The 10936-nt window shown below is 46.0% G+C and overlaps 1 protein-coding gene across 1 annotated transcript; it reads right to left on the bottom strand.

Moving 5' to 3' along the window:
• Positions 1 to 3998, bottom strand: MGP1 (MALE GAMETOPHYTE DEFECTIVE 1). Its single transcript, XM_048679865.1, has 7 exons — positions 3788 to 3998; positions 2923 to 3010; positions 2219 to 2363; positions 1557 to 1667; positions 1304 to 1450; positions 605 to 727; positions 1 to 364 (listed from the first exon to the last, which is right to left on the bottom strand). Exons 1-7 carry the CDS (start codon positions 3824 to 3826, stop codon positions 301 to 303), a joined length of 717 nt encoding a protein of 238 aa, XP_048535822.1. The 5' UTR covers positions 3827 to 3998; the 3' UTR covers positions 1 to 300.
• Between the last annotated feature and the right edge of the window lie 6938 nt (positions 3999 to 10936).

The raw sequence follows: 10936 nt of genomic DNA on the forward strand, positions 1-10936 counted from the left end.
TGAACAAGACAATGGAACATCCCATATAATTATAATGTGTGGCTACTACATACAACAGCAGCCGCAGGCACATATTCAGCAACGCTTGATGTTCACGTTGCCAGCCTAAGAAACAAAACTCTCAACGCCGGAAGGTAACCAAGCAACGCAACTCATCGGTTGACTGTCGTCGTATTCTCGGTGCAGTTTTATTACAAAAAGCAACAATAACATCCATTCGGTGTGGCTTACAGCACCTGCCGTCACTTGAAAAGAAAAATCACAGATCGGTCACCCCAAGGGTTATCATCAATCAGGGACCTAGAGGAAGTTTCTAATGTCCAACTTCCTGACGTCAGGCATCGCCTCATCTTTAAACTCCTCCCTGGAGGCAAATTATGTCAGTGAATCGCTAACTTGTTAGCAAAGAAGAGATACAGACAGCATATATAAAATTCATGAAACTTTATGACGACTTGAGTGCTTTACTAGTCAGCTAACTGATAATCAGACAACTTTATATTGAAACTTTGCCTCAAGAGATTTCTAGCTTGCCAATTAAAAGCCTTGAAAGAATTGAGGTACCACTAAAGCAAATAGTGGTGTATGAGTTGAAGAGGCGTACCTCTTTAGTTGACCCTCCATTGCTTCAACAACTTCCTTCTTAAGTTCCGTCAGCTCAGCTTTGGCAAGTTCCATTTCAAGATTTTCCTCAATCTTGGGAAGATCCTCCTTCCGAATGCCAAGCCTATTTCAATTTCCAAAGACAAGAGAAGAAACATATAAAACACATGCTAGTCAAGCTAAAACATGTATGCACTTAACAGGACTAAACAGCAGATGTTGCAACAGATCCAGACCCCCAACACTAAGGAACAAACAACAGTTGGCCATGGCATCATCTTAACTGTTTTGCAGTATGAATAAAAAAACTCCTGTAGCAAATCAACAATGGGGTGCATTCCTTTTCCCAGGCGAAATGTCAAACTCGTTCAGCGTCTAGGTTAAAAGTTGTTAAAGAAGTGCTGCTAAAAGGTAATAGCAACTACAGATGACCCAGATTCTCAGGTCATCAGCATATGCATATACATGAACTATCAATGGCATCTCCTGATGAAAATCAACAATGGGATGCATTTCTCTTCTTAAGGGAAATATCAACCTCATTCAATGTGTAAATGCTACTAAGGCAATAGCAACTGCAGATGATCCAGAGTTTCTGGTCATCAGCAGATGTATCTCCATGAAATTATCAATGACCATATTGCAATTGAAACTGAATGGATACTACCATCATAAGTAGAAGATGCACATATGTACATACTTTTTGTTTATCTTGTCAAACTCTGCCAAGAGGAGACCCATGTTCTTCTTGTCACTCCTCAGAAGAGGCTTCTTAATATCCTTCTCAACTTTCTCAAGAGCTTCCATCATCATATCCTCAATACCCATATCATCTATGAGACCACTCCTGTATAAAATAAAATAAACGTTCATTGACCAAATATTCATGTCAAGCATAAGGATTTCTGAGAGCATAGGAATAAACAGCCTATGCTAATGGGTAATAGCCATACTTTTTCCTGAGCTGCTGAAGGGTATCCAAGTACGTCCTTGCATCAGGGATGCCCTTCGTGAAAGTCTCAATAGTATGTTTAATTCTCTGAGGATCGGAAAGAAGATCTGCCCTGCATTTAGACAATGAGTAGTGGCGATCAGGTCATTGACAATAATCTCAAATGATTTAAAATAAGATAAAGGAAGACAATTCAAGCATAGAAGAAGGGTGCTTGTTTGAGATGGCAGATTCACATGAAATCCATTGAGCAAATGTTTTATGTCCAATCAGGTTAATTGCAGAAAACAAAGCCTTGTAGTCAAAGAGGGCTTTAAAATGTGCATGTAAAACTTCCTTAATTTCAGAGAAATACATCTTACACCCAGAAAAATTGAACCTTCACATGCTTATCAATTCTATTCAGTCAGCAAGTAATATAAATGTGAAATGCTTGTTTCCATATTGATACTGAAATATTGGACAATAGGGTTCAGTAAATCCAAGTTCTAGTTGCAGAACATGGACCAGATTATAGAGGGGGCAATCCAGCAAATAAAGTACCAAACACCGGCCCTAGAGAACTGTGTGCAACAGAGCACAAAAGTGAAGAAAAAACAATAGGAAGTAACAAACTCAATGATCATGAAAACATGCAATGCAAAAGCCTGTAGATTTCCGTACTTTTCTCTTACAGTCCTCATGACTTGGGCATAGTTAGCAACTGCTGTTGGGTCATCTGGGTCAATCGTGATCTTCTCCTTCTTAAGGACCCCAAGTGCGGTCTCAAACTTTTTCTTCACCTCAAAAAAGATGCCCTTCAATAGGTCTGTACAACATGGGAACAATGAAATTAGGACTATTACACAATAATTTAAACAAATAAATCCAGAAACAACAGAAGCAGTACTAGGAACATTGTTGCCATAGAACTTACAAAGAAAATGCAAAACTAACAAATTCGATGAAAATCAAAATGAATGAATAAGCTGCATGTGCAGGGAAAGAGATAATACTGATTGATCCATCATTAAGGGCGCAGCTAATCATGAGAGAAATATTCAAGACATAGAAGTTAGCTCCAGCATTTAATTAGGTTAAAATTCCATGTCCTGTATGCTTCATTTCAGTCTTGTCACAAAGTGATATTTAGTGATGTAGCATCACTCAGCAGTCACCAATTAAAATATCACAGCAAGCCAGGAAACAGTGCCGATCACAACAAACTCAAATCTTGATGTGAATTCTTGCGTCAAAACTAGATCAGTTATAATTTGAAAGTATTTTTTTCAGAACCAACACTACTACGGAACATGCACAGAATACCTGTGCATACAATAGCAAGATGTTAATTTCACACAAATGCAGCAAAAGATTAAAATGCATACCATCTCCGCTGACAGGAGCTGCCTCCTTGGCAAATGAGCGGACTTGAGTGACGCCTCCATTGGCCAAAGCAGCTTGGACAGAATATAACTGCACGAACATTAATCGACAAACTGATCAGCATACACAGAGTGTGAATTTGACAGAGACATCACAAACGAAATGTTCAGACATCAAATAGCTCCATTCTAGAACTACACAGACCATGGACTAACAGTCTTAACCACAACACCATCCGGATTAAACAAAACCAGTGCCAGTCTACACTGCTGTGGTCTGAAGCTCAATGATAAATCACTCGCTATCCACACACGAGCCAAAGACATGCACGGCTCAGACAAGAGGAAACCAAAGTTCAACGATAAACCCACCACCCACACACCAGCATAAAACATGCACAGCCCGAGAAACAGGCGACTAAGAGGACGCAACCATGATTATTAGCATTTCTATTTCTGAGCTTGCCACATGGCAGTCTAGATGGCTTCCTTCGGTCGGTATGAGGACACATGACTACGGATCAAGGAGGGAGCCGAAATGGGGAATTGCATTGGCGCAGAAAGATCTAGAGCTGTTCCCTGGCGGGCCCGACTCCAATCCCCTGTGCCCCGCGATCTGCAACGGTTCCCCTCCTAACCGAGAGGATCTCACCGCAACGAATCAATTGATCCAACCAAATCGAAGAGAGACCCCAATCACTCCCAGCACCCCGATCGACGACCGACTAAAAATCTCACCGGCGCGACCGAGATCCCGGGCAAACCGAATCAGACGGGCCGCGGCGCACGCGCGCCGGATCAGATCTACCGAAAAGCTACTAGGGTTACAGGAGGGGAGGGAGGGAGGGAGCCGGGCGCGCGGACGAACCTGTCGGGAGCGGGATACGAGGCGAGCGGCGAGCGCCATGGCCGGTGCGGGGGCGGCGGAGCTAGGGCAGCAGAGGCCTCTCCGCTCCTTCTTCTCCGATTCGATCTCTCGGCCGCGAGAGCGAGATGGGGATGGGGGGTGGAGGAGAAATGGGGGCGGCGCCTTGGGTGCGCTTTGTGTGGCCTCCAGGACCTCGCCCCGCCGTCCGATCGCGCACGGAACCCGCGCGCCCGGATCTCAAAGCGCGGCCGGGTGCGTGGCAGCGTGGGGTCCACCCGCCTCCACCCCGTGCTCAGTGGGCCGAGTCCGTTGTCCGTTCGTGGGCTTGGCACACCCACTGACTGCTCTTTTTTTTTTGAAAATAACCGCTCCTTCTTAGTTTGAAAAAAGAAAAGAAAAAAACATTCTCCTTCCCCGGCCTTGCTCGAGGCGTGACATCTGGCATTTGACTGGATAGTTCTTTTCCTCCAAAATATTAACCGGATAGTTCTCACTACTTACTTCTCACTAGACTAAGATGGTGTTTGGTTCTCTAGTCTTAAGACTTTTTTTAGTCCCAGCTAAAAAGTCCCTAATCCCTAAAAAGTCTCTCTCTGTTTGTTTCCAGAGACTAAAAAGTCCCTAATCCCTTCCTAGAGGTTATTAAATGACCATGTTGCCCCTAATATATAGAAAAATAACAATCAAACAACATCATAGGGTAGCGGGCCAATGGGTGCATGGAGGGGCATTGTTGGAAAAGTCCCAAAAAGTCTCAAGAAGACTCTCCTTGAGAGTCTTCTTCATTTAGTCCCAAATGCCTAGTTTAGTCCTTAAAAAGTCCCTCATGTTTGATAAAAAAAGTCTCTAAGAGGGACTATTTTTAGTCCATACACAAAAAAGTCCCTGGAAACAAACACCCCCTAACAATAAAACTTGCTTCTCGCAGAAAGCATCTCTGATGTAAAAGTTGATGTCAAAAAATGTCTTAGGCAGGACAGTGAAGGTTTCAGGGCACCAGAAATTTTTCTATTGTAACAGATGATGTAAAACTGGTGCCCAAAAACATTGGGCTTCTTCAACTATTAAAACAAGTTCAACAAAAAAATATCTAACTCATCTCAAATAAACTCAAAAACAAACATAACACAAATAGCACTTATTACATAGTTCATCAGTCCACAACATCTAATTCAACACAATTTATTCGTCAAACATAACACAAAGTTCATCACACATGCATGAAACATAGGGATAAAGTCGTAAAACTAGAGATTTTGTTGCCCATTCCATGCCCACCACTCATTGAAGAGATCTCCATGGGTATTCGAATTTTGAATGTCGTGGTAAACTTCAAGAAAGCGTCGGAAGCAGTCTTCCCTTCTACATGGTTGTACAGACTTTTGCATCGATTCATAGAGAAAAATAATCTAGATCTTTCCTACAATTATGCTCAATGATCATATTATGCATTATCATGGCGACTGTCATGATGTACCATATTTCTATAACAGAACGCACTTTGCATCATCTAAAAAATACCACATGCCAACCACCTAGCTATCCAAAATTCGCATCCATGCATCATCAAGTAGAGCACAAATGGGGATTAAATTAGAAGTAGAAGAAACCTTGATCCATCCTTCCCTGTCCCAAGGTGGCTGCGCTAGGAGGATTATCGCGTGTGAAAGGATCGATATAGTTGACTAAAGAGGGGGGGAATAGGCAACTAACAATTTTTAACTTTTTTTACCAATTTAAACTTTGCATCAAAGTAGGTTGTCTAGATATGCAACGAGGTGAGCAACCTATATGATACAACAACAAAAAGTACACAAGCAAGCTAAGGATACAACACAAAAGCTTGCACAAGTAAAGGCACGAGATAACCAAGAGTGGAGCCGGTGAAGACGAGGATGTGTTACTGAAGTTCCTTCCTTTTGAGGGGAAGTACGTCTCCGTTGGAGCGGTGTGGAGGCACAATGCTCCCCAAGAAGCCACTATAGGTCCACCGTATTCTCCTCACGCCCTCACACGATGCGAGATGCCGTGATTCCACTATTTGTGCCCTTGGAGGCGGCGACCGGACCTTTACAAACAAGGTTGGGGCTCTCTCCACAACCGAATTGGAGGCTCCCAATGAAACCACAGAGCTTCACCACAATGGAATATGGCTCCGAGGTGACCTCAAACGTCTAGGGTGCTCAAACACCCAAGAGTAATAAGATCCGCAAGGGATGAACGGGGGGAATCAAATTTCTCTTGGTGGGAAGTGTAGATCTGGGCCTTCTCAACCAATCCCTAGAAAATCAACAAGTTTGATTGCGTAGGGAGAGAGATCGGGCGAAAATGAGCTTTGAAGCAACAATGGAGCTTGGGGAAAAGAGGTAAGTCAACTTGGAGAAGAAGACCTCCTTTTATAAGGGGGGGAAGACAAACCAACCGTTATCCTCGCTCAGCCTCACACAGGGCGGTACTACCGCAGGGGTAGGCGGTACTACTGTTGTGGCCAGCGGTACTACCGTTCCACCTCGCGGTACTGTCGCGCAGAAGGACGAGAGCGGGGAGCAGAGCAGGACCTGGACCCAGGGCGGTACTACCGCGGTGGTAAGAACGGTACTACCGCCTAAGAGCGGTACTACCGCCCCTACTGCCGCAGCTAGTGTCGCAAAACCCGACACGAGAGGAGAAACCTCGAGTCGAGGCGGTAGGAGCACGGAGCCGCAGCGGTACTACGGCTGCGAGCTCCAAGCGGTACTACCGCTGGGGTTTGCGGTACTGCCGCTTGTAGCTCTCGAGCGGTACTACCGCTGGGGTTCGCGGTACTGCCGCTTGTAGCTCTCGAGCGGTACTACCGCTCGGGTTCGCGGTACTACCGCTAGGACCAGACCACAGGGAGAAGGCAGCAAGGGAGCCTTCAACGAAACGGAAAAGCTCAGAGGGTGCACAAGGGATGTGTATGTGTTGATTCCACCCTAGCCTCACCAATGCGGACCCCCTCTTAATAGTACGGCTTTCCTACGACTCAAAACCACCGAAAAGAAACGTAGACAAATGCCGTCTTCAACAGTCTTCGAGGGGGACAAAACCCGTCTTGTGCCTAGTGATGAAACGTCTGAAATACTCAAGGCACACGATTAGTCCGCAAAGGCATTGGCATCAATCACCAAAACACCTTAGGGATAAATATGCCCTTACAATCTCCCCCTTTTTGGTGGATTGATGACAATACGGCATTTGCACAAAGGGGAAAATATAGGACATAAGCAAACCCCTCATATCTAAAATATAGACGGGCTCCCCCTAGATGTGTGCTATCTAGATAAGTGCTTTGGACTGCACAGTGCACATACTAGGATCAACACTCCCCATATATTTTATAGACAATACATATCTTGCAACAATAAGGCTAACACTAAGCAAGATAGTAAATATGAGCATAACATAAATAGCACAAGATAACATAAGCTCAATAAGATGCGATAGAGTGTATAGGTCTTACACCATATTATAGGTAAGTCTCACGAGCACAACCAAACCAATGCAAGTAAGGTTCAACACGAGAAAAGAGTTTGCGAGAAAGACATGCAAGGCAAACACGCCACACAAACACACGCTCACAACTCAACAACGACAAATCACTAAGCTCTCTCCCCCTTTGGCATCGAGACACCAAAAAGGCAAAGAGCGCTGCTAAGGCTCCAAGTGATAGCAAACTGAGGGGCTCTATCATCACATCCTGGCGGGATCGTCTGCACTGTTATCCTTAGTCGGAAACTGCTCAGTGTCTGAATCGGTCCATGGACAGTGCTGCTGAATCCACTCCTCCTCATCAGTGATCTTGCCCTCAAAACCGCTGGCAACGGTCGCACCCAACTAACGCATGAGCTCCTTGTGACGACTCCTGGCCTGCTTCTCAGCCACATGAGTCATGTACTGACCGTGAGACTCCATGCAGAAGAGTTTCTTCATCTTGCGCTTGAGCTTCTTTGCCCAAGAGGGCTCTGCTCCAGATGGCTCATAGTCATCATCATCAGCAGCATCAGCCTCGGTCTCCATGTGAGCAGCTCCAGGCGGAACGCCAGAACTCGGAGCTGCGGTGCCCCAATTCTCCTTCTTCCTCAGATACTTGATCTCATGAGAAACTAGATCCCCAGTCTCCAGCACCACCTTAGGATACACACGCTCCCAGGCCTTCTCAATGAGCAACATGATAAACGGTCCATAGATAGGGCACTTACGCTCAGAGATGGCGGAAACCAACTCAGACCACATGACATGAGAGATATCCAAAGAGTCTCCAGTGTTTTCTTCCTTCTCATGTTGACAGAAAAGAAGCATGTCCACAAGAAAAGAGTGTACCATATCCAAGTTGCCAATGCGAGGGAAGAGGGTCTCCCTGAAGATGCGATGGAGAATATCCAGAAATGCTGGCAGCTCATAGGACTCCTTCTAAGTCACTGGGTTAATCTTCAAGGTACAGTATGGCCAGAGAGCTTGCTTGTGAGTGGAAGTTGCATTGCGATGAGGGCGAAAGCCAACTGGGTTCTCAAGACCTTGATCCTCAACTTCAAGAAGCTCCATGAAGGCCTTCCACTTGACAGAAAGCATCCTGCCATTTGTCATCCAAGTCAGAGTCCTGTCCTCATCTATTCCAAGATGGACGGTAGCATAAAACCGAGCCACCAAATCTGCATCAAAGTCCTTGTTGAAGTGCATGATCCTGAGGATGTTCAACTGAGAGCACATCTGAAGAGCCTCCCCAAAGTAGTCAGGATCCTTCTCCATAAAGGCAATGTCGATGGAGCGAACATCAACAAAAATATTCTTCTAGGCTTTGATCACATCAAAGTAGATGGCATACTGAAAACGGTTCCAGAACGGGCGGTTGACCAAGGCGGGTTCTTGAACGACCTCATAGGGGTTGCGCCGACGCTTCTCATAGAATTCCTTGGCAGACATCTCTGTCACAGACTTGGTCCTTGGCTTGGGCTTGGACGCACTCATCTTCTTCATTTGAGGCAGAGGCGGAACACTTGATGAGGCCGTCGTTGTCTCAGAGGTGCAGTAGCGCTTGGAAGTTGCACGCCCGGGGTTGACACAGTTTGCATGCTGCTCAGAAGGACCATCACCTGGAACCAAACACACGGACACACGGAACAACCAGAAAGAATGAGTATAAGCCACCAAACATAGCAAAAGAGATCCAAAAATGGCAGGAACATAATGGAACTAGGCAAACAGCGGTAGTACCGCGATCCATAAGCGGCTGTACCGCCCTAGCGATAGTACTGCTTCACTGGGAGCGGTAGTACCGCTCAAGACGGGGAAACGGCGGTTCCCTACTGTCGTGGTCAAATCTGGCACTACCGGACTGCCAAATTCGAAAATACTCCTACCAATTATCAACCCCAAAAGTCTAGTCGCCTTCTCCAACCTACTCAAGCCTAGATTTAGCCAAAAATCGAGAGATGCAACCACTATTGCCCCTAAGACACTAGATTTGAAATCTAGACAAAAGGAGAGAAGGAACGGGGGCAATACTGGCATCCATGGCAAGAGGACGGGGTGGGGATCGACTCCACCAAAGGAAATGGAGAGGGACGGCCCGGAGGCGGCGGCCCGCCGGAGCCCTCCCCCGGCGAGTCGACGCTGGAGAGACGAAGAAGAACGAGGGGGCCGTGCGAATGGGTATGGGGGAGACGAAACCTCCCCCTGCCCCGACATAACCCCTGGTCCCGCCCCTCAACGGTAGTACCGCTCGGGTGGGCGGTAGTACCTCTTATCAACATAAGCGGTAGTACCGTGCACCACCAGCGGTAGTACCGTGCACCACCAGCGGTAGTACCGCCCAGCAAGAGCCAACGACTAGACACCACACGGCTAGCTCAAAAAGAAGGGAAAAAACAAAAGGCAAGAAAAGGGAACCAAAACACAACAACGAGAACACTAGCGAGAGGACAAGAAACACACACCTCTTCAAGAGAGGACGGTGGCCGAGGCCACCTATGTATGAGTCAAGAGGTATGGCACCGCGAAGATTTTAACCTTGGGCCCATGACCAAAACTCGTCTTTGAAGCACAAGTGCCATCAAAATGGCTAAAGTGAAAGACTTGATCAATTTATGCATAATGGGGGGAGGGAGAGTTCATTGAGAGAACAACACTCCCCCTATGTCCATGCCTACACCTAAACAAGACAACAAGTTGAGTATGGTGGGGTGTGCAAGGGTTCAAGTCACATTGCTCGAATCTATGATATTAGCTCATGCCTTAACTCGCGAAATCTTGCTTCATCCAAAGGCTTCGTGAAAATATCTGCAAGGTTATCATGAGTATTGACATAGTTGAGCTCGATCTCCCCTCGCCTAATGTGATCCTGGATGAAGTGATACCAAATCTCAATATGCTTCGTCTTGAAATGTTGAACCGGGTTGAGAGAAATCTTGATGGCACTTTCATTGTCACACCAAAGAGGCACTTTGTCACAAATGACACTGTAATCCTCTAAAGTTTGCCTCATCCGAAGAAGTTGTGCACAACAACTACCGGCGACCACGTACTCCGCCTCGCTGGACGAGAGAGACACACAACTTTGCTTCTTGGAAGACCAACTCACCAAAGAGCAACCAAGAAATTGGCATCCTCCGGAAGTGGACTTCCTATCCACTTTGTCTCCCGCCCAATCGAGTCCAAATAACCTACAAGCTTGAAGTTTGCTCCTCTTGGGTACCATAAGGCAAAGTTTGGGGTATGATCCAAATATCGAAAGATTCGCTTGACCGCCACAAAGTGGCTTTCCTTAGGTGTGGCTTGAAACCATGCACAAATTCCCACACTCAACATGATATCCGGTCTAGATGCACAAAGGTAAAGCAAGGAGCCACATGGAGCGATATACCTTTTGATCCACCGCTTTACCGTTGGGATCTAAGTCAAGTTGGCATTTGACAGGCATTGGAGTGGAAGCCGGCTTGACATCTTTGAGCTTGAATCTCTTGAGCATGTATTGAGTGTATTTGGATTGGTTGATGAAGGTTCCTTCTCTCCGTTGCTTGACTTCGAACCCGAGAAAGAACTTCAATTCTCCCATCATGGACATCTTAATCTTGGAGGTCATGAGTGCGGCAAATTCCTCATTGAAAGCTTTGTTAGGGGAACCAAAGATAA

Source organism: Triticum urartu, chromosome 6A (assembly GCF_056163025.1).
Source record: "Triticum urartu cultivar PI428250 chromosome 6A, HENAU_Tu73, whole genome shotgun sequence".
Lineage (NCBI taxonomy): Eukaryota > Viridiplantae > Streptophyta > Magnoliopsida > Poales > Poaceae > Triticum > Triticum urartu.

Coding starts and splice junctions, on each gene's coding strand:
- MGP1 (XM_048679865.1), bottom strand. CDS start 3,826: ATGGCGCTCGCCGCTCGCCTCGTATCCCGCTCCCGACAG. Junction 2,364..2,922: donor AGCTCCTGTCAGCGGAGATG/GTATGCATTTTA, acceptor CATGTTGTACAG/ACCTATTGAAGGGCATCTTT. Junction 728..1,303: donor TTTGACAAGATAAACAAAAA/GTATGTACATAT, acceptor AAATTGAAATAG/GCTTGGCATTCGGAAGGAGG.